Source organism: Rana temporaria, chromosome 3 (genome assembly GCF_905171775.1).
Source record: "Rana temporaria chromosome 3, aRanTem1.1, whole genome shotgun sequence".
Classification (NCBI taxonomy): domain Eukaryota; kingdom Metazoa; phylum Chordata; class Amphibia; order Anura; family Ranidae; genus Rana; species Rana temporaria.
This window is the reverse complement of record NC_053491.1, coordinates 393,465,330-393,490,345: the sequence shown is the minus strand read 5'-3', so window position 1 is coordinate 393,490,345 and position 25,016 is coordinate 393,465,330. Positions and strand designations below refer to the sequence as shown.

Here is a 25,016-nt window from a genome sequence, read left to right as displayed (position 1 = left end):
CCTATCCGGAAAGAATGTGAAGACAATTTTAAACCTTGTAAACCCAACAAACCTAGGCATTTGTTGAAAACAAAATTAAATTGGTATCTGGATAAAGGCGCTAAATTATTGTGTATGAGCAATTGGCCATTACCTTGCGGTCTTACCTTTAGAAATTGATGAACCAAGGATACTGGACATACCACCTCATTGATCTGAGCCTGCAAGGTAATCCAAGAACCTCTACCACATTGATCCGTCTTTGATCGCTGCAGCCAAATGCGCACCACAGAACCTACCACCACCACATGCCCCGAGCGGATGCCCGAGCCACCATATTTGGAATCTGGTACTAATTCTGAAATCCGAAACGCACCAAAAAATGCTAAAACAAAAGCGGTTCTGAAAAATGCTTCATACTCTGAAAAACACACCAAGTTAGTCCCGGCACACAAGCCGGACAGTATTTCAAGTGAGATAGGCCTTCCGTCATCCGCAACAAAGGTTCTCCTTCTGTACCCTTTAATTGTCTGCTTAATTGAAAAATATGACATGCAAGATGGCAGACCTTTTCGCCGACAGAAGAATGAAATACCTGCTAATGATTTTACTAAATGACTGTAAGAAAACCATCCTCCATGAGATAAGCTACAAAAGCCTTCCGACAGCGTACTGCCATTGAAACCTGAATTATTAGCAAAAAACGTCCAAACCCTCCAGGAGGCCAAATAGCCTGTCCATGTCTTGGGCACCACGGAACTCCTGATCGCTTCGGCCGCCAAGCTCATACTATCGACCATAAGTGGTCTGGGCACCTGGTGCCCACCTCGTCTGCCTCTGGCAGCAAACTCCAAAAGCGGTCCATCTTAAAACGCTACAGAGAGTCAGCGATTATGTTCGGTACACCAGGGGTGTATTTGGCTTTTAGCCAAATGTTATACTTTAGACAAAGAAAAACTATTTGGCGTAAGGCTTTTACCACCTATAAAGAGCTAGATGACAGACAGTTTACAGCAAATAACACTCCTTTGTTGTCCGTTTCTACCAAAATACGCTGGTTTGCAAATGACTCGCCCCATAATTCCACTGCCACTAAAACCGGGAAAAGCTCAAGCAGAACTATATTTTTAGTAGCACCCAGTTGTATCCAGGAATCTGGCCAAGCTGCAAAACACCAATGGGATCCCCAAATGGCTCCAAAACCTTTGTTACCTGCTGCATCCGTAAATAACTTAAAATCAGGGGCAAACACACAATCCTTCTGAAAAACAGATCTCCCATTGTAAGATTCCAGAAATCTCAACCACACACGCCGGTCCTCCTTCATAGAAACCGTTAATCGAGCGTGAGCGAAAGGGGATTTCAAACCTGACATGGCCAATGAAAGCCTTCGAGAAAAGATGCGCTCCATCGGCATTATCCTGCACGCAAAAGCCAACATGCCTAATAAGGACTGCAGTTCCTTTAACAATACCTTTTTCTTCTGCATAAAACGTGTCAACAAGAACCTCAATTTTTTAATCTTCGCCTCAGGCAGGCTGAACTCCATCTTCACTGTGCCAATATATATCCCTAAGAATTCTAAAGAAGAAACTGGTGCGCATGTTTTCTCCTCCTCCAATGGGATGCCAAAAGTCTGCGCCAATGACTGAAAAGTTCACAACAAATTCGCACAACGTGAATCACCCGCTGGCCCAATAAACAAGAGGTCAACCAAATAGTGCACCACACTTTGTGCCTTTTGCTTTGGAACAAACTACCCACTGCAAAATGTGGAAAAGACTTCAAAATAAGCACATGACAATGAATAGCCCATTGGAAGACATTTATCAAAAAGAAACAGTCATCAAACTGAAAACCTAAAGAGTTAAATGCCCCAGGGGAAATGGGCAACAGACGGAATGCTGACTTTATATCTGCCTTAGCTAACAGAGCCCCTGGACCACAAGACCTGATTTTCTCAATTGCCTCCTCAAATGTAGTGTAAGAAACTGAACATAAAGATGCGTCTATATCATCATTCAAAGACTTCCCTTTCGGGAAGGATAAGTGATGGATTAGGCGAAAAGAATTAGGTTCTCTTTTAGGGACTACCCCCAGCGGTGACAATCAGAAATTCTTGAAAGGAGGGGCCCCCAAAAGGACCTTCCACCCGCCCCTCACTAACTTCCTTTCCAAATCTTATCTCTTGCCACCTGGGGATAGGCCGAAACTGATTTCAGGTTTCCCACCATCTCGCACCCAACTCCCTCAAAGGTAGGTATCTGAAAACCCTGGGAAAAACCTTCAATGAGAACATGGGCCTTCTCCCTGTCTGGATACTGCTCCAGCCATGGGCGCATTCTTTCCAGCCTCACGGAGTGCAGGCTTTCGGGAAAAATATCTCTCTGTCCAGGTGTGGATACGGCGGCATTCTTTTTTAAAACATTTTGCCACCGGATGCGCACCAGCACAAAAAGAACCCCCGAGCCCATATTTGCAAGAGGCATTCCAGCGACATTGCTGTTCGTTAAAAGCAAAACAGCAACTATAGTTGGCTGCTGTTTGGGGAACAGCCATACCTTGCCTAGGGCATGCTGCTTTTGGGACACCATTAAGTTGGGCCATAGGCCTACGTCCTTCATGTCCCACCTGAGAGAAGGGTGGATAGCTAGTTTTTAACGAAATGCTTCGTCATAAAAGAAACATCCTAAACCCCCAACATTTTTATAGGCTTCCAGTATGTGGTCTAAATGCTGGAACAACCCACCGCAAACACCTTATTTTCAGCCATCACACCTGAATAAATGAAAAATGCCTGGAGCCAATTGTAAAAAGATCTGGGAGCCTGCCTGCGTCTATCCTCCTCCTGCTTCTCCTCCCTCCTGTCAGTTTTAGAAAACAGCTCTTTTTGCATGGGGAGCAGGGACAGAATTTCTATGAAATCACCTTTCCAGATTTTCTCTTTTACCTGCCTACTCAGGTGGTAGCCTAAGGGAGAAAATTCACATGTATAACATCTTTCATAAGAGTTTCCGGAAGCCTTTGCTCCATTACAACCATTTGTTAATATTAGAAACATTTTCACAGAGAATTAAAAAAGCCAGAGACATTAGCAAGAGAGGCAGATACTGCAGCAGTAGAGGGAGCAGCAGTGACAGAGTTAACAGGAGGAGAGAGAGATTTTACCAAGGAAAAAGGGGAATCCATAATAACCAGCAGTGCCTGTGCTTGATTACACTCACCAGCCACCGGGGGTCCTCCTGCTCCCTGCTGCGACGCTCTATCTAGCAACACGCTCTGCACTGTGTCCATGAAGTTCTGCCGCTTGTTAGCCTGGACGACTGCCGGCTGCTGGTCCCTTTCAGCGCTGAGAGGCTTGGGGACTTTAAAAGGGGATGGCCCTCCTTTTCCTGCCAGATTCGCGGGCTTCTTTGGTCCGCCCCGCCATCCGCCACTTGCTGGTGACCGCGAGCTGGTCCCCCTCTTTCCTCCTGCCCGGCCGCCCGACTGGCCGCCGCCGACCTCCGCTTCATGTTCTCCTCCACTGCCGCATCCTCCGTCCCTGCAGCAGCTGGGCTGGATCTCCTGGTCGCCATTCCGCGCCTCGGATGGCGCTCCTCCCCCGGCTTGTCCACCCACTGACCCGCGCTTTTCCTCTGCGACGTGGAGCAGCTTGCTTCCTCTTCATCCTCGCTTGCGGTGGCAGGTTCAAGGCATCGACGCCTCCCTCTTCACTGGCCCTGTTCAGGCCAGGGACTCCATTATTCAGGTAGGATGTTGAAAAATCCGGCAGCACTTCGCCTGTTGATCTGGTCCAGGGGGAAGAGGATGAGCCCCACAGCAGCTTGCTCTTTTATAGGCCTACCTGAGGGCTTCCAGTACCTTCCCTGGGTTGTTATTTGGTCAAAAACACCTGTAAGGTAAATTGTACATAATTAAGCAGCCTAGCTATCGCTTAATAACTACAGGTGTGTGCTGGCCACACTCTCAAGCAGGAGGGCCCCAATTAGTGCCCTCCTTTTACATTCTGCTCACACCTCCTCCCTCATCAGGGCTTACATGGTGATGATGAATAGAACTAGAGATACTGCCCTGAACTGCAATTGTAAAGATAAAGCAGATACATAGGTACAGTAGGTGTTAAACCGATCCGCTCAGTTTGGCATTCATACAATCTGTATACATCAGTTCTATGTTTATAATTGCAGTCCAGGACTGCATTATTCCATTCATTCACCATCAGCAAGTAAGCTCCAATGAAGGGGGAGGTATGAGCCCCTGAAACGCATTGGATGTTTTTTTTTGCAGAGTACACTCTATATAGACTTTACAAATCAGTTTGGCCCTCTCATCTTTATTAAACTTTAATGATTACCTCTGAGGGTCTGACAGGATACCTTGGTTGACAAAGAGCAGCCTCAAAGATCTCTACACTTTATACCATTATAATCTGAACCACTACAGATAGCACTGCTCTTGTATTATACATAAATACCATGGGCCAGATCCACAAACGAATTACGCCGGCGTATCTAGTGATACGCCGTGTAATTTCAAAGTTCCCCCATCGTATGTTTGTTTTGTATCCACAAAACAAGATACGTCTGAATGAGGGCTCAATCCGACTGGCGTACGTCTTAGTACGCCGTCGGATCGTAGGTGCATATTTCCGCTGGCCGCTAGGTGGCGTTTCCGTCGATTTCCGCGTCGAGTATGCAAATTAGCTAGATACGCCAATCCATGAACGTACGTCCGGTCGGCGCATTTTTTTACGTCGTTTCCGTAAGGCTTTTTTCGGTGTATAGTTACCCCTGCTATATGAGGCGTATCCTATGTTAAGTATGGCCGTTGTTCCCGCGTCGAATTTTGAAAATGTTACGTCGTTTGCGTAAGTCGTTCGCGAATAGGGCTTTGCGTAGAATGACGTCACCGTCGTAAGCATTGGCTTGTTCCGGTTTAATTTTTGAGCATGCGCACTGGTATACCCCCACGGACGGCGCATGCGCAGTTGATTTTTAAACCCATACGCCGTCTGTACACTAAGAACACTTTGCTGCTACTTATTTTGATTGGAAGGGGATAAGAAAAGTAGAAGGGGATTAGTGAACTCTGAGGGTCCATCCTACTCAACCCTATGCAATCTAAGACTGAGATATCAAAAATGACTAGACAAGTTGTAACTGTATAAAGATGCATAAATACAGTGATTAATAAGACTGCCAACAAAAAATATTAAAAATACAGTAAAAAGTTGATGGACACCTGACCTTTACACATATATTAGTTTGTTGGACATATCATTCAAAAATCAATAGACTTAATATGGAGGTTACCCCCACCCCTCCCCATTTTTTGTAGCTGTAATGGTTATAGTGCTGCCAACCTACCAGATTGAAATTTACTGACACAACACCCAGAATTTGCTGGCACAGGCAAGTTTTTACTGGCATTTCCAAAAGTTCCAAAATGACAGTTTTACGTGCAAATTAGAGTGTTTAGGCTACAAACAAATACAATATGCAAGGTCTGAGAAGTGACTAGAAGGTACAGTTATGTGTTATGCCCTTTGGACCTTGTGCCCCATTGTTGTGATAAAACTGGATGTATATTAAAAAGGTTATTATGTTATTATGTTAATTATTGAGATTTATATATTTGATTTATAAAATGGCTGCTATGACCAATTCACTCTATCTAAGTGTTGTGTGGTCATTAGAGGGAGGAATGTGCTTATTGGATAGCAGGATAAGCCGTAGTTAATACCATAGTCATGTCTTTGAACATTGTAATATTAACAGTAGCCTTCACTGGAAACACCCGCCTCTACTTATCACCAGTTGATCTGGTGACGTGTATTTGATGACGGATAGTATCATTATTACATCTCTAATTTGAATCCTATTCATATTTTCAACATTGTACATCATGATATTTCCAATTTTGTTATTATATTATGTAATAAATATTTTTTTTATGATTTTTTTTGTTTATTTTTGTTGCCTTTAAAATCCTGCCTATTGAGGTTTTTTCCATGTTCTTCACTGGGAACACCTGAACTTAGTTTGTATGGGTGTCAGCATACAAAATGAAAGAAACACCTTTAGAAAAGTACTTACAAATAATAAAATTCATAGTTACATAGGTAGTCTGGGTGAAAAAAGACACATCTAGTCCAACTAGTTCAACCAATCCTAATTATAGATCCTGGGGCAGATCCACAAAGCGAGTACGCCGGCGTATCTACTGATACGCCGGCGTACTTTCAAATTACCCGCGTCGTATCTTTAGTTTGAATCCTCAAACCAAGATACGACGGCATCTGGGTTCGATCCGACAGGCGTACGGCTTCGTACGCCTTCGGATCTTAGATGCAATACTTCGGCGCCCGCTGGGTGGAGTTCTCGTCGTTTTCCGTGTCGGGTTTATTCCATGCAAATTAGCTATTTCCGTCGATCCACGAGCGTACGCGCGGCCGTCGCATTTTCTAACGTCGTCTGTAGTCGGCTTTTTCCAGCGTATAGTTAAAGCTGGTATTTTGTGGCGTATAGATAGACTTGCCATGTTAAGTATGGCCGTCGTTCCCGCGTCGAAATTTGCAGTTTTTATATTTTTTGCGTAAGTCGTCCGTGAATCGGGATGGACGTAACTCACGTCTAAGTAAAAAAAAATGACGTCCTAGCGACGTCATTTAGCGCAATGTACGGCGGGAAATTTCGGGACAACGCATGCGCAGTTCATTCGGCGCGGGGACGCGCTTCATTTAAATGAAACCCGCCCCCTAATCGCCGATTTGAATTCCGCCGCCAGAAATACACTACGCCGCCGTAACTTACGGCGCAAAATCATTGAGGAATTCGAAATTTCGCCAGGTAAGGTACGGCGGCGTAGCGTATCTCTGATACGCTGCGCCCATCTAATTCTCTCTGGATCTGGCCCCCTGTTGGTTAAGCAGGTTATCAGAATAAAAAACTATGGCCCAGATTCTCGAAGGCGTTACGACGGCGCAACACCATTAGCGCCGTCGTAACTCCTCATCTGGCCCCGGGTATCTATGCGACTGATTCTCAGAATCAGTTGCGCATAGGTACCCATTAGATCTGACAAGCGTAAGGCTGTTACGCTGTCAGATCTTAAAAGTAATTCTTTTTCCCGCCGCTAGGTGTCGCATCGTCGCTTTTCCCCGTCGTCTATGCAAATGAGGTAAGTACGGCGATTCCCGAACATACGCGAGGTCGACGCAGCAAATTAACGTCGTTTGCGTAGCGTACCCGACGCGTAAGGTTGCCCCTGCTAATTAGCAGGGGCAACCAATGTTAACTATGGCCGTCGTTCCCGCGTCGAATTGAATCAAAATTACGTCGTTTGCGTAAGACGTCCGTGAATGGCGCTGGACGCCATTTACGTATACATCTAGGCGAAATGACGTCGGGGCGACGTCATTTAGCGCAATGCACGTCGGGTAATTTACCCGACGGAGCATGCGCAGTACGCTCGGCGCGGGAGCGCGCCTAATTTAAATGGTGCCCGCCCCATTTGAATTGGGCGGGCTTGCGCCGAGCAATCTAACGATACACCGCCGCAAGTTTACAGGTAAGTGTTCTGAGAATCAGGATTTAAACCTGTAGACCTGCGGCGGTGAAACGTAGAGCTCATACATTACGCTGCCCAGGAGCAGCGCTAATGTATGAGAATCTGGGCCAATGAGATTGCAAAGGTTTATACCAAAGTCATGGTGAACAGAAAAAATAGATAAATCAAGACTAATAATCTGTTACTACAGGCAGTCCCAGATAATAAAAGCTTTTTCAAGCTCTTATTGGGGTTAATGTGCAATGCATTTGAAGGTGACCAGAAAACAGATAATGCAGAGAGGTTTGACTCTCCGTCTGCAGCACATTTGTGCAGCTCCTTAGTTGCCGTATAGGAGACATCGCACTATAGGTAAAGTTTGAATTAATTTTCCTTTTGGGTTTGCTTTTTTACATTCTAATTTTCCACTAAATGAGACATCTGTTTCTGGGAACAGAAATTTTCGATGGTTTCCACGGCAACCATCATTCTGCGTATGAAATGTATTTGAACGGTTACCTCGGAAGAAAGAAGAAAATTTCATAGAGCATAGGATTTTGAGCGATCAGCCTTTGTGCAGCAAATATTTCCTTTTCATCATGAACCCAAATCTTAAATCTTCAACAGAGAAAACAAGCTTACTTCTATACAAACACAGAGTGCAACGCTAATTAATCACTAAAAACCCCATTGTGCATAATGAAACAAGTATATGAATTTATATAAGGCTTTTGGTAAATTTTCTGACCTAATGCTATTTGGCTTTTATTGGAAAATGCTGCTGGTTGATGAAACACTTCCAATAAAGTTTACTTAAGGCACAAAAAGTTGAGCCTTTTCTCACCAACTACTCAGAACTGATTAATGGAGTTGGGAGATAATAAAAAAAGTTCCAATAATAACCTAAATTTAGAATTTCAACTCTTTTAAACTTATGAGTTTGGATGAGTAAAACAGAATGTTAATTTTCCTGAAATATTGGCAGTATTTGGTCAAATCTCACCATTTTATAAAAGTCATGCATTACAATAAACGGGGAAGGTAAAATTAAATGGACAATGTAACATGGGCATGCAAGGTACAGTGACAGGATCTTTGCAAAAGGGTCCCACCCAACCCACTTATAGTATCTCACAAAAGTGAGTACACCCTTCTCATTTTTGTAAATATTTTATTATATCTTTTCATGTAATGCCACTGAAATTACAAATTTGCTACAATGTAAAGTAGTGAGTGTACAGCTTGTAAACTGTAAATTTTCTAAATAACTCAACACACAGCCAATAATAGTATAGAAAAACCTTGCGCTAAATGCCCACGGACGTTTTTACAGACACTTTTCTGAGCGTTTTTTCCAGCTTAAAAAACTGCTCTTCATGTTAGCCTTTGGCCTCATGCCCACCATGATGTTTTTGAGTTGTAAATGGCTGAGCCGTTTTTAAGCTGCAAAAAAAAAAGCAGGACCAGTGCGTTCTGAAGCTCCAATGTTAGAGCTGTAAAGACGTCAGACGCCGGCAAACATGATTTAACGATGCTTAATGCTGGCTGCCGCTATCTTCTTGCAGCTCTTTTACTAGCGGCAGCCAGCCCGGTCTTCCTTGTTGCCTTCTGCCTTCTTCCCTCTTCTTTTCTTTCGATGTTGCCACGACGCTCCCTCCCGCTGTAATGCCGGGTGTGCGGTGCGTGATGATATTATATAGGCCTCTTATGATGTCACAGTCCCAGCATGCTCCGGGTGCTGATGACATAATTACCCCGCCCCCTTATGTCATAACCACCCGGAGCATGCTGGGACTGTGACGTCATAAGAGGCCTATATAAATCGCCACGCACCGCACACACGGCATTACAGCGGGAGAGAGCGCCGAGTCAACATCGAAGAAGAAGAGAAGAAAAGAAGAAGAGAAGAAGGTGACGCAGAAGACCGGGCCCCCGCTGGTGAAAGAGCTAAAAGAAGACAGCGGTGGTGCACGGCAGAAGGGGAAAAAAAACAGAGAGTGGTAGAAGAGAGCGGAGAAGTCGGAAGACCCCCCGAAGTCGGAAGAAGACCCCGAAGTCAGAAGAAGGGAGAAGACCGGGCCCCCGCTGGTAAAAGAGCTGAAAGAAGACAGCGGTGGGGCCCGGCAGAAGGGAGAAGTCGGAAGACCCCCGAAGTCGGAAGAAGACCCCCGAAGCTGCCTAATAAACTATTTTAAAAACCTGTCTTGTGTGTTTTTATTCTTTACACTTTTTATTGCGTTAAAAAATCAGCTTTTTTCCTGGTGTCTGTACTAGCTTTACAGCCCTTTTTTAAATTGTCAGTGGGCATGAGGCCTAAGGTAAGACTGCTGCACTTTTACTACTTTGAATTTGCGCTGTCTCATGTGAATCAATTAATTGAAGTATTGTGAACAAACACAAAAATGACCACCATGTGATTAAATGAACATAATAGCATAATGTGAAACCAAATTCATCAGAAAATTGTTCATCAAAAAATAATATTCATCAGAAAAGTAAAACATATAATGTGTCCTGGTGTTTTCATTTTAATCCATGTTCAAATTGTTCTGGAAAATCAAGTGAACCACTTCTAGTGAAAGAATATTTTCAATCCGTTTTTCCAAATATAATTACCGTAAATGTGCCGCTTACCAGATCCCAATGATCTCCAAGTTATAAGAGATCATATATCGCATGAGGTGAACACGTAACCACTTCAGCCCCGGAAGATTTGGCTGCTCAATGACCAGGCCATTTTTTGTGATAAGGCACTGTGTTGAATTAACTGACAATTGCGTGGCCGTGCGACGCTGTACCCAAACAAAATTGACGTCCCTTTTTCCCCACAAATAGCACTTTCTTTTGGTGGTATTTAATCATCTCTGCAGTTTTTATTTTTTTGTGTTATAAACAAAAAATAGCGACAATTCTGAAAGAAGCACAATATTTTGTACTTTTTGGTATAATAAATATCCCCATTTTTTTTTAAAAAAAGGCTAATTTTTTTCCCTCAGTTTAGGCCGATATATATCCTTCTACATATTTTTGGTAATAAAAATTGCATATATTGATTGGTTATAGCATCTACAAAAATGGGGAAAGATTTATGGCAATTGTATTATTATTTTTTTTACTAGTAATGGCTGTGATCTGCGATTTTTATCGGGACTGCGACATTATGGCAGACTGATCGGACACTTCTGAATTTTTTTTGGAACCATTGATAATTATACAGCGATCAGTGCTATAAAAATGCACTGTTACTGTGTAAATGTCACTGGCAAGGAAGGGGTTAACACTAGGGGGCGATCAAAGGGGTTAACTGTATTCCTTAGTGTGTGTTCTATCTGTAGGGGGAGTGGATTGACTAGAGGAGATGACAGATCACAGTTCCTAGCTAGTAGGAACTCACGATCTGCCTCTCCTCTCCTCACAGAACAGGGATTTGTGTGTTTATCGCGACCGCCGGCCATACAGCTACGACGGTTCACGGGATCGTGCCGACCTGCCGCCGTATAATGACGGAGGCTGGTCGGCAATTGGTTAATTAGCTTCCCACCCCTGCACACTCCAGTCTGGCCATGCTTGGTGTATCTCCACTTGGTGTATGTGTGGGGTTTAAACATAGGGAAGACTCATCACATCACAGCTCCCCTCTCCTTCCAACATGTTTCCTCTTAATTGGCTACTTCCCAGATATGAAAACAGTGTTCAAACCACACATGTGAGATATCACCGCTATCGGTAGAGCGCAAGCAATAATTCTAGCCCTAGTCCTCCACTGTAAATCAAAACATGCAACCTGTAGAATTTTTTAACCGTCGCCTATGGAGATTTTTAAGGGTAAAAGTTTGTTATCATTCCATGATCGGGCGTGATTTTTAAGCGTGACAGTTGGGTATCAATTTACTCGGTGTAACATTATCTTGGTCAAGGCTTGGTCCTTAAGTGGTTAAGGTAGGGGGCTAACTTGCTCTCAATAAATACAGAAGCTCTTTTCAAGTTTCCTGGTGTTGTTTTTGTGACAAAAAATGGTCCTTCAATAACCTCATTATTTTTTTCTTCACAGATAATAAAAAAAAAAAAAGAAAACAGGTAGAATGAAACGTAAAATGTAAAAAAAAAAGGGGTAAAGCAACATTACACATATAAAATACACAAAGAAAGCACAAATACAAAAATAATAGATAAAATAAACATAACTACAGTACCTTTAAAAAAAAAAACTTTAAGAAAAAAAAAATTCCCCTAAGCATCTCAGTGAGTGAAACTGAGAATTTTGGCTTTAGGGATATTGCTACTTTTTTCCCAGCAAATGCATTTGCCAAAATCTCTCCACTCATCTCTATATATGAGTGTGCAGTTTTATGGGATTGTAACATGCATGACTGCACCCTTTTTACACATGATTATGAATGCTGCCATTGCTGACTTCTCCTAAAAAAACAAATACCAGAGCCCTGGTTGTTATGCCAATACATTGGCATCAGTATTTGCACTGGGGCCTGATACATGCATGAGATATTTGCGGAGATGCCCGCACCTTTGAAATAATATTAATAATAAAAAAAATGTGCTTGCAGTTAATTCACTAACTTGATTGGCTAAGCTGAGTAACAGATGCTTCATCATCGAAACATACACCAGCCAAGAGGTGGCATACCTAGAATCAAAATGGTGCCTGTTGTTTTTGAGGGGTGACATCTGTTAATTATTTTGCATTAACCTTATTTTGCATTAAAGGGGAGTTCCACCCACAATTTCACTTTTTAAATATAAATACCCCTGTAATACACAAGCTTAATGTAGTCTAGTAAAGTTAGTCTGTAAACTAAGGTCAGTTTTGTTAGGTTGTTAGAGCATTTAGTTAGTTTATAATCTAGAAATAGACTGTGGCCATCTTAAGTGTGGGCATCATGAAGCCAGACTGTATGACTTCCAGGATTTCAGCCTTGCAGATCTCGCACATGCTCAGTGCTGCACTAGCGATGTAATAGGTTTCAGTCAGGTTTCCATAGCAACGGGAGTGTCAGAGGAAGTTGCCGCCCCTTCTCTATGCAAATAGGCTATTTGCAAGGACTACTGGGATACATGATGCCTATCCCAGAAACCCTTGCGAATAGCCTTGTGACTTAATAGCCTAGGCTAATAAGGAGGAGGAAGTAATGAAGGACTACAAAATAAAGGTATTTACAAGCAACAAAATAAATAAAAATTGTCCATTCTGAACACTATGAGATTAGGGCATGCAGCACAGACAAACATAAAAAAATGGGTGGAACTTCACTTTAAGGAACATAAAAAAAGCCAAAGGCATGCTTTGAGGGGGTATGTATGCATACAAGATTGCTGCATTGATTGTACGCACTTTCAAAAGCTGCTTTTTGCAAACTGCTGTTGTAATACACTTTTTCATTTGACCCACAGAATGGCATGTGCCATTTGGTGCTGTTACTTTGTTTTCCATATTTGCTTTTAATTAATCACATAGCAGTTTTTTTTTATAGGAAAAATCTTAACATATGCATTATTTAATGCAACAAATCTCTATAGAAGGCACAGCTGAAAAATAGGACTGCAACATCCATGTGATCATTCAAACATGTAACCCTAATGTGCCATTAGGAAAACCCAGTACTGCCTTCTGCTGAATAAATACCCAGATGGTTCCTACAGTTACCCACAGAGTTGGGGGAAGGGGTGGGGTGACTTATTCAGCAGTAGGCGTGTATTTGGATCTTCTGGTAGGCTCTCTTACAATTATTACCTCTCTTACAGGCTATTCACAACATACTTGTAAATCAACCTTCTGAAAATCTCTGCTATTTGCTGTGCACATACCACCAGCTGGCATATTTCTAATGTTTATGCAACCACAACAAAACAAGCCATGCTTTAATTATGTTAAAATTATAAATGCTAGGGTTGTCCCGATACCACTTTTTTAGGACTGAGTACGAGTACCGATACTTTTTTTTTCAAGTACTCGCCGATACCGAATACCGATACTTTTTTTTAAATGTGTCCCCAAATGCAGCCATGTCCCCCCACAAATTCAGCCATGTCCCCCCCATATATGCAGCCATGTCCCCCCCCCCATATTTGCAGCCATGTCCCTCCATATCCAGCCATGTCCCCCCCATATCCAGCCATGTCCCCCCCATATCCAGCCATGTCTCCCCCATATCCAGCCATGTCCCCCCCATATGCAGCCATGTCCCCCCCATTTGCAGCCATGTCCCCCCCATATGCAGCCATGTCCCCCCATATGCAGCCATGTCCCCCCCATATGCAGCCATGTCCTCCCCATATCCAAAACAAAGACAAATCTCCTGCGCTCCGGTATTTTTTGGAAAGGTGTTTTAAAAGATGGTAAAACTCAATTACAACTCAATTAAAAGGTATCTTCCAAAGTCTTGCAGCCCTCCTCAGAATCGTTGGAATTCATAGAACTAAAAGAGACAAAAAGAGGAAAACGGAGGGTGCACCGACCTAGTGTGATACTGATTGATGAGTTTTATTAAAATAGTAAAAACAAATCATTATACTCACAAAGGGAGTGTTAAAAACAGGCCTTGAGTAACAATGCAGCAAAGAACCAACACCATCGGCATAACACAATATTGTTTCGATCCGTGACCGTGGTTAGGGCTGACGCGTTTCAGGGGAGAACCCCTTTCCTCAGAGCTTGGTGGTCTGCAGTGCTCACCTAGCTCTGAGGAAAGGGGTTCTCCCCTGAAACGCGTCAGCCCTAACCACGGTCACGGATCGAAACAATATCGTGTTATGCCGATGGTGTTGGTTCTTTGCTGCATTGTTACTCAAGGCCTGTTTTTAACACTCCCTTTGTGAGTATAATGATTTGTTTTTACTATTTTAATAAAACTCATCAATCGGTATCGCACTAGGTCGGTGCGCCCTCCGTTTTCCTCTTTTTGTCTCCCCATATCCAGCCATGTCCCCCCATATGCAGCCATGTCCCCCCATATCCAGCCATGTTCCCCCATATGCAGCCATGTCCCCCCATATGCAGCCATGTCCCCCCATATGCAGCCATGTTTCTCCCCATATCCAGCCATGTCCCCCCCATATATGCAGCCATGTCCTCCCCATATCCAGCCATGTCCACCCATATGCAGCCATGTCCCCCCATATCCAGCCATGACCCCCCCATATCCAGCCATGTCCCCCCCATATGCAGCCATGTCCTCTCCATATCCAGCCATGTCCCCCCCCCCAAAAAAGCAGCCATGTCCCCCTTACCGTACATGCTGCCGAATCCCCGCTGCCGCGCCGCATCCCTGCTTGGTTAATACGCGCGGGGAACATTACAGCTTTGAATAGCTGTAGTCTCTTGCGTCGCGCTGTGTATACACACTCCCCCTTGCTCGGGATTGGACAGTTCACCCGAGCAAGGGGGAGTGTCTATACGTGGCGGGAAAGACTACAGCTATTCAAATGAATGCTGTAATGTTCCCCGTCCGTATTAACCAAGCGGGGATGCGGCGGGATGCGGCGTAGCGGCGGGATTCGTTCGGCGGCGGGGGGGTATTCTATTTTGGTATCGGGGGTATTTGCGGGAGTACGAGTACTCGGAATCGGTCCCGATACCGATACTAGTATCGGGACAACCCTAATAAATGCAAACTAAAACACTATGGCCCGGATTAACATACATTGGCGCATATTTATGCCAGCGTAGCGTATCTAATATACGCTACGCTCCCTCATTTGCATATGTGCATAGAAAATCAATGGGAGCGCCCCTTGCGGGCAGCGTAAATATGCGCCCACGATACGCCGGCGTAAGAAAGTTACGTCGGTCGGATGCAGCCTATTTTCAGGCGTATCTCAGATTGTGGGCACGGCGCACAAATACGACGGCGCATAGTTACAATTACGTGCCGTATCTCGAGATACGTTGGCGTAAGTGCTTTGTGAATCCGGGCCTCTATATTCCTCTAAATTATAATTTCTGTATGAACAAGGAAGGGATGAAGGTCATTATGAATGCTCACTTATCTTCCTGCGCAGTGATTGCTCTTCACTGTTCTCTCTCTGTTTAAATTTGTCAGTCAGCTCAAACTTACTGACAACGATAGACTATATGGCTCACTGAGTTTATCTCAGCAGTTATTCAGCAGGGATGCCAACTAAAAAATAAATCTACAAATCTGTATATTATATATTGTGATTAAAATGGGGACAGCAAGTAAGTAAACATGAAAGTCATGTAAAAAAACAATAAAAGCTCATATAGTGTACTCCCTTCAATTATACAATAGTGTTTTAATATATTTTCACATTTGTTATTTTTACAGTATAGTTACAGTAATGTGTTTTTATTGATCTCCTCATTGGCAGGCAACCTTGGTTCTATGGCTGGGGATTTAACCTTCCTCGGGGGCAGTCCTTACTAGATAAATGGAACCTCATACCAGAAGGCACAGACATACTTATAACACATGGACCACCCTTGGGTATGTAATGCAATTCTTACCTGGTAAAAAATGTATAAAATGTCCATCAATATTGTGTATACTTCTACTAGACAAGTCAGTGGCCTCAAATTATATATGGATGTTTGGTTTACATATTCAGAACTTGGACAGTCTTCATTCTAACTTTTTAGATCTTTTCTTTTGAGGACAACGGTGACAAATTTCACTACATTAATTTCCAATTGTACCTAAATCAGATGGTCCATACAAAGCTAAATGATGGAGCTATGACTCCTTTCCCAAAACCTTGTGTTTAAAATATAGTGGAGGGTGATTTAACCCTGCAATATGAATTCAAACAACCAATTACCATTTTACCCCAGTCATTGCAGAGCATTAAGCCCCAAAACTGGGAAACCTATATTTCTTTGCAGTTCACTGAGGAAGAAGAAACACAATCTGTTTGTGTGTAGCTAGAAAACCACTATTGCTCTTATTAGGACTTTAAAGGCAACTTCTAACCAAAAAGTAAGATTTAATATGATAATGTATTTCTTCAGTTTAAAAGGTTTGAATCACATATATTATATCACACGTTATATAGTATAAAATATTGTACAAAACTGGGTTACAACATCAAGGAATGTGGTCCGAATAAGGATGGTGGCAACCACACCCAGAGTGACACACAATAATAATCTGTCTTTGAGTGTGGCTCCTCTCTTGATTTGCTTGCGTCTTCTAAGGCCCCGTACACACGTCCGAGGAACTCGACGGGCAAAACTCATCGTTTTGCTCGTCGAGTTCTGTGTGAAGCCGCCGAGGATCTCGGCGAGCCAACTTTCCTCATTGAACAACGAAGAAATAGAGAACATGTTCGGCTTCCTCGGCCGAAAGTGTACAGACGGCCGGGTTTCTCGGCAGAATTCAGCTCCGATCGAGTTTCTGGCTGAATTCTGCCGAGAAACTCGGTCGTGTGGACGGGCCTAAGGTTCTTGCGGTAAACTTTATTGAACAAAAAAAACTGCACATACATCTCCAGGATACTCATTTCATAGTACGCAATGCATAACAAATAATTATTATACAGAATTTATGTAGCGCCACCAGTTTGTGTAGCACTTTACAATATAAAGGGAGACAATATACCAACAGTACAATTCAAAACAAGAGGTTTAGAGGGGCCCAGCTCCTACAACATGCAAAAGCTGACTATCTTTCTTGCAAAAAAACATGTACAATGTATATTATGGGTAGGCATGTGCAAAAGGGAAAAATTTGTTTTGTTTCGTTTCGTTTTAATTCGTTATTTAAAGCGGGGGTTCACCCTATAAACCCAAAAAAAAAAAAAAATGTTTCTTCTACCATAAAATCAGGCATTGTAGCGCGAGCTACAGTATGCCTGTCCCGATTTTTTTATCCCCGTACTCACCGTGTACTCGTACATCGAAGATACCGACTCCCCTCGGGGAATGGGCGTTCCAATCCATACGGAAGGTGATTGACGGCCGGCTCTGGCGCGTCACGCTTCTCCGGAAATAGCCGAAATAGGCTTGGCTCTTCACGGCGCCTGCGCATAGCCTGTGCGCAGGCGCCGTGAAGAGCCGAGACCTACTCCGGCTGTCTTCGGGGAGAGTGACGTGCCAGGGCCGGCCGTCAATCATCCTCCCTCTCCATAGGCACGCCCATTCCCCCGCGGGAGCCGAAATCTATAATGTACGAGTACACAGTGAGTACGGGGGTAAAAAAATCGGGACAGGCATACTGTAGCTCGCGCTACAATGCCTGTCTCGATGGTAAAATCGTGTCACTGAGGGTGAACCACCGCTTTAATTAATTTCGTTAAGTTAGATTCATTACATGTGTTAAATTCGTTTTCGGAATTCGTTCGTTTTCAAACGAATTTCGAAAAATCTGGTCGAATCCGAAAATATTTCGACCGTTTTTGGAATTCGTTCGTTTTTGACCGAATTTTGAAAAATCCGGTCAAATTCGAAAATATTTCGACCAGATTTGAAAACAAATAGTCTCTTTTCGAATAGAATTCATTTTCGAATTATATTCGAATTTTTTTTTTTCAAATTCCGATCGAATTCTTTTTTTTTTCGAATTCCGATCGAATTTCGTCCGCGGGTTTTCGATTCGGAATCGAAACGTTCGTTCGGATTCGGTAAATTCATTAATATTGCAATTCGGGAATTCGTATGCATCCGAATGTCCGAATAATGAAAAATTCGTCCGAATTTCGATTCGGAACGAAACGAAATGCACATGCCTAATTATGGGCATAAAATAAACAGTTACTTCACTTTCTTTATGATGGAGTCATCTTCTAGGATCCATGATCTTCCAGATTGCTTCCTGCTTCTCCAAAGTCCTCAGATCAACTCTTTTCTCCTGTCTCCAGAACAACTGTGTCTATTGTTCCTCAATCACATAACTTGCTCAAAGGTCCCCCATCCCTCATTTCCTGTGCATAATTTCCTGTATTGAGCTCATGGAGCAGTCCAACTGGTTCATTCGTATATCCATTAGGGGACCCTTATCTGCCAAACACAACACATGTAACTAAAAAATCTTACCATCCACATATCTGATCTATAAAAAAAAATCACAATAAAAATATAGCCATAGCAACACGTTCCACCTCTTTTGATTTTTATAGCATGAGATGGGAAAAACTTAGCAAATCAAAGGGGAAGCATACCTAACAAGCTCCCTTGCAACAGACATCCACTTACTGTCTCTAACCCAGGTAGGAAAGGGGGAACACCTCCTCCTGGACACAAGAAACTTTTGCAGTCTTATTCTTCCAAAACAATGTATGCATAATATTTTCTAGCAGAAGCAACAAAAAACAGATATGCTGCAGTTGAGCTTTAGCAGAAATCCCGGACGAGCCCCCAATTGGTGTGCTTGTATCTTTTAAGGTTCTTGCAGTAAACCCAAGAAAGCTATTACAACTCTGTAGTGTATAAATGCTTTTACTAAACAGAAAAAATGCACATACAACTGCAGGAAAAATAATTCACTACATGCAAAGTATAACAAAATATACATACAATATACACATACCTGAACTATCTATCCCAACAAATAAGCATGGTCCATTTATTGGATAGGCATAAGCATACTAATAAACTAATTAACTTGGGTCTCTTGGTGATGGCATCTTCTCCTTGCTTCTTATGCCTTGTACATCGCACTTTTTTGCTTTGGAGTTTAGAAATAGAACATGTTTTATTTTTTTCCTATCGGAAATTCCAATCGTCTGTGTGGAACTCCGACGGAGAAAAAAACACGCATGCTCAGAATCAAGTTGACGCATGCTCGGAAGCATTGGACTTCATTTTTCTTGGCTTGTCATAGTCTTTTACGTCACCGCATTTTGGACGGTCGGAATTTGGTACTTATTTTTTTTAAATGTTCCCTTTAACATAGTAAATCTTAAATTTTTGTGTTCAGGTCCACCTTCAACAATAATCAATCAAGACATATAAAGCCTAAACAGTTCTGCAAGAGGGAAGTAGGCGTTGCATTTAGGAAGAGTTCTGCTGCTCTCTGCTCAGATTTTGGCAGCTGTTGTTGAAAGTGATGCTAAATTTGGAAGCGTGGCCAGAACACCAATGAGAACAGAGCTTCAGGGCAATGACGGGCAGAGAACAATTATGGTTGTGCTCAATGAGAAGAAACCCACAAGAGCTGGGTGGCAGTGTGACAACAGACCTTGTAGAGTACTGATTTTGGCAGCAAGAAGCAAGAATTATTGCTGTCATGCTGCAGTGTTCCATGCTACTCAAACTTCAGTCAATGGTGTCATCTCCGTAAACATTCTGTAGCCTACTGTGAATGTCAAACCGCCTGCCTCCCTTCTTCATCAAGAACTGAATGACAGCATGTTGCTTCTGTTTGGAATTCATTATTTACCTGTAATGGAAAAAAAAGAGTTACTATAGAGGAAGAGTTACTCTACCAAAATGTGACAGATGTTTTTATTAAACACTCCTATTAAACATTCACAGTGCTCAAGTAAAAAATAAGTGAACCCATAGACTTTTTACTTGCAAACCTTTTCTCCAGAGCCCCAGATACTTGGGGATGGAGAGAATAAACTGTGGGTCTTTAAATGTGTCGTAACTAGACCATACAATACAATAATATAGAAAAATATATAGAACTTTAATACATTGTTAAAAACATGCATCAGAGGTACATTGCCATATCATTATAACTGTGGTGGACACATAATTACAATTCCAAGACTGGCAGAGGATCTACGTGTTTCACACTATTTCTGCTTCCTCTGGATTCACACCAATATTTACAGCATAAGATATGGTTGTACAGAAATAATAAACATCAATGTAACACAACATCCAAGCAGTTATATTATATATAATTATATAACATAAAATTAGAAAATGTCTCACATTGCTTTTCTTCTGTCCCTGGGTCCTGTCAAGCTTTGCTGTGTGTGCTGTATAATTATATATTGTATAACGGCTTATATCGCGTACACACAATCGGAGTATCCGATGGTCTAAAATCCAATGTATTTTTTCATCGGAATTCCGTTCAAGCTGTCTTGCATACACACTGTCAGACTAAATTCTGACCATCCAAAACGCGGTGACGTAAAACACTACGATGAGCTGAGAAAAATGAAGTTTAATGCTTCCCAAGCATGCGTCGACTTGATTCTGAGCATGCGTGGATTTGTCTCAGATGGAATTCCACACGGACGATCGGAATTTCCCATCGGAAGAATTTAAAACAAGTTACTATTTGGCCCATCTGACTTTTTTCATTGGGAAATCCGATCGTGTGTACAAGGCATTAGATGCTGTCTTACATTGATGTTTGTTATTTCTGTACAGACACACAGGAAGTAGTTCCTGTGGAGAACTTCCTATGATTTAATGATCACTGTGCATACCTCAGACAGTAGCACTGCCTCATCTCCTCCAAATAATACAGGAATTGACTCTGCAAGATATACAGAATATCTTTTTACCTATCAACTTCAAAATGTATGCATTAAAAAAGAGATACTTTGTTTCTGCTTTAAAGCACAAAAAAACATAACAAAACAAAAGAAAATCCAGTACAGAAAGCTTATGTAACCTCAAATAGAAAATGAACCAGAATGAACATGGTGCATGTAACCTGATCCCAATCCAGCTGTGACCTTGGCTATGTGACTAACTTCTCTTTAACAGCTTCTTCTATCTCTCCCGAAAAACAGGTTATAGTGTAGCACTGTTGTCAGGGCCTTATGAGGCCAGTGATTGACATGTCTGGAGAGCTGTGAAACATTCTTCACTAACATTAAAGGCGATCCTTAACAATCTTCTTAGAGCGCTTTCACTTTTTGATACACGACCTCTTTAAAAGAAGGCATATCTCCAACCAGCACCTGTAAATGAGCAAATTGTGATGTGCTAATTAATCATAAAATATCCGTCTATTATGACAAGAACACATTAAAACTCCGGCACACATCCATCATAACACTTCTCAGAACTTTGAACAGTGAATGGCTCAGCTGGGTAGTCTCAAATAGAATTTTATTTCAGATGAAATACAATTTGTTCAGTACAGCTGAGCCACTCATTTGGAAAACCGTCCATTTACAGACGGAGGCCTTTTGAATGCAGGTCTAGTCAGGTATCTTTATTTTTTGTATCTGAAACTGAATGATAAATACAAAGGGCCTGATTCAGATACATTGCAGTATCTGCCGGCGCGGCGTAACGTAGCTCACATACGGTACGCCGCCGTAACGTAGGGCGCAAGTTCCGTATGCAGAAAGAACTTGCGCCCTTAGTTACGGCGGCGTAACATATGTGTGTCGGCGTAAGCCCACCTAATTTAAATGGGGATGATGTGGGCGTGTTTTATGTAAATACACTGTGACCCCACGCATGCGCCGTTCGTGAAAAAATCCCAGTGCGCATGCTCGAAATTACGCCGCAAAGCCTCATTGGTTTCGACGTGAACGTAACTTACGCAAGGCCCTATTCGCGAACGACTTACGCAAACAAAGTAAAATTTTCAAAACTCGGCACGGGAACGACGTCCATACTTAACATTAGCTACGCTTCATATAGCTGGGGTAACTTTAAAAAAAGCCTAACGTAAACAACGTAAAAAAATGCGCCGGCCGGACGTACGTTTCTGAATCGTAAATGCCTAATTAGCATATTCCTTGCGTAACTATACGGAAGCGCCACCTAGCGGCCAGCGTAAATATGCAGCCTAAGATACGACGTGTAAGACACTTACGCCGGTCGGATCTTAGGGAAATCTATGCGTAACTGATTCTCTGAATCAGTCGCATAGATACGACGGCCCGCACTTAGGCTGCTTTCACACTGAGGCGTGCAGCCACGGTGACGGTATAGCCGCGCTATTTGTAGCGCGGCTATACCGTCGTATTTACCGCGATATTCGGGCGCTAGCGGTGAGGTTTTAACCCCCGCTAGCGGACGAAAAGGGGTTAATACCGCCCGCATTGCGGGCGGTATTACTGCGCTTTCCCATTGATTCATGGGCCTAAGAGATACGACGGCGTATCTCGTATCTGAATCCGGCCCATTGGGTGGATTTAATCATGTATCTAAACTCATAAAGCAGTAGAAGTCTATCTTCCTAGACAGATGATGGATTAGATAGATAGATTGTAGGGGTGGACTGACCATTTGGGCACTGCCCGAGGGCCCCATGCCACTAAGGGGCCCCATCAGGGTTGCCAACCTCAGTAAAACCAGGGACAGTATGTAAAAAGTTGTGTATTTTTTTTACACCTGTCCCTGAAATGTCCCTTACTGACATCCTTTTGGTCTAAAAATCCCAAGATTATAGCTGCCCCGCCTCTCCAGTACCCTTTCAGTGTGTGTATTATGTGTGTATGTATACTGTGTGTGTATACTGTGTATGTATACAGTGTCTGTGTGTGTATACTGTGTGGCCCCATAATCTGTTGCCTGGGGCCCCATAATCTCCTATTGCATGGGGGCCCCATAATCTTCTATTGCATGGGGGCCCCATAATCTCCTATTGCCAAGATTATAGCTGCCACGCCTCTCCAGTACCTTTTCAGTGTGTGTATATGTGTATTCCATGTATAATGTGCGTGTGTGTGTGTATATTGTGTGACCCCATAATCTATTGCCTGGGGACCCTATAATATCCTATTTCCCGGGGGCCCCATAATCTCCTATTGCCCGGGGGCCCCATAATCTCCTATGGCCCGGGGGCCCCATGAGTTGTCAGTCCGCCCCTGATAGATGGTCTACCTGACTGTGGTTTGGTTTCAACAGAACCCCTCATTTCCTCATTGAGCCACTCTGGGGAGATCTCAAACATGCAGTTCATGCAAGACAGCCAAACACTAACCATGAGTGAAAGAAATGTTTTTGTGTTATCATTCGTATTCTCTGAAAAATGGCCAAGAAATCATAAATCAGGGAATATAGCTTCTTACCAATATGGTAGCAGTTGTCAGTACTTGTCAGTACTTTTCCCAGCCGGGAAATACCAATAACTGTAAGTACTACATGTCTATAGAAGAGCTGCACAATTCTGCATAAAATGAGAATCAAAATTTTTTGGCTTAGAATAAAGATCACGATTCTCTCACAATTCTTGGCGTATAATCTTTCAAAGTATACAAAAAAATTGGGCTAACTTAACTGTTTTTTATTTTATTTTAATAGAGATGTATTTTTTCACAGAAAAAGGCTGATGCCTCGTACACACCATCGGTTTTCCCGGCGGTCAAAAGACCGCCAGGAAAACCAAGAACTGGCTCAGTCACTTTTCCCCCGTACACACGGACGGTTTTCCCGTCAGGAAAACTGCCAGGAGAGCTTTGGTCGGGAAAACCATCCGTGTGTATGCTCCACTGCAGTGTTTCCCCATAGGACAACTGCTATGAAGCTTACACACAACCGGTTTTCCCGGCCAAAAGAAAAACATGGCAGTTTTCCCGATGGGAAAACCGATGGTGTGTACGAAGCATTAGTCTTTAAGTGGTTAAACTGACCTCATTTGCAGACCGAAGCTCATCCCTTTTCTCTCTAAAAGAACAGAAGGACACAGTGTTTATTTTTATCTCTCTTTCAGTGGCTACTTTTTTTTTTGACAGCTGTGCGCAGGAGAACTGCTCTGCACTTGTTGCACGAATGGTGAAAATGCTGGATTAAGATTGTAGGGAGGGTTGAATCGAGATTGTGATTTTTTAATGATTAATCGTGCAGCTCTAGTCGGTAGAATAGGCCTCGCCTGGCTCTCTCGACTTCTTGCCTGAACTCCTCCCACTCTTTCATGTAACCTATTTATCTAAGGGGAGGGGGCAACCATCAGAAAATTGTCCCAACACCCCCTTGCATATCTATCTATCTATCTACAGTATCGATCTATCTCATATGACTACATACCTCCCAACTTTCTAAAATGGTAAAGAGTAGAGGTCGACCGATATATCGGCCGGCCGATATTTTGGCCAATATTTGGTGGTTTTTAATAAATCTGCATCGGACGATTTTGCTGGGAAAGAAAGCCGATTTAAACTTCATTGCGATTAAACTTCAGTGCGACTTGCCAAAAAGCTTCTGTAATAGAAGTCAATGCAAGTTGCCTGCCCTCCTAGGCAGCCTGCCAAGTCGGAGATAAGAATACAATGTTTCAACTTCAATGAACTGAACATGTAGAAGAAGTTCTCAGTTTAACCATATAAAGACTAAGGCCCAGATTCACGTAGGAGATACGACGACGTATCTCCAGATACCCCACCATATCTCTAAATCTGAGGCGTCGAATCTTGGCGCCTGATTCAAAGAAACAGATACGCCCGAATTTGTCTAAGATACGACCAGCGTAAGTCGCCTACGCCATTGTATCTTAACTGCATATTTACGCTGGCCGCTAGGGTCGTGTACGCTGATTTACGCCTAGAATATGTAAATCAGCTAGATATGCCAATTCACGAACGTACGCCCGGCCGTCGAAGTACAGATACGCCGTTTACGTTAGGCTTTTTCCGGCGTAAAGTTACCCCTG

General features: G+C 42.8%; 1 protein-coding gene across 1 annotated transcript in view; it reads left to right on the top strand.

Annotated features, from left to right (window-relative positions):
- Positions 1 to 25,016, top strand: part of MPPED1 (metallophosphoesterase domain containing 1) — a 128,680-nt gene that overhangs the window by 92,790 nt on the left and 10,874 nt on the right. The window contains exon 5 of the mRNA XM_040345823.1: positions 15,877 to 15,992. Coding sequence (XP_040201757.1) covers positions 15,877 to 15,992 — 116 coding nt within the window. The remainder of the gene's footprint in view (positions 1 to 15,876; positions 15,993 to 25,016) is intronic.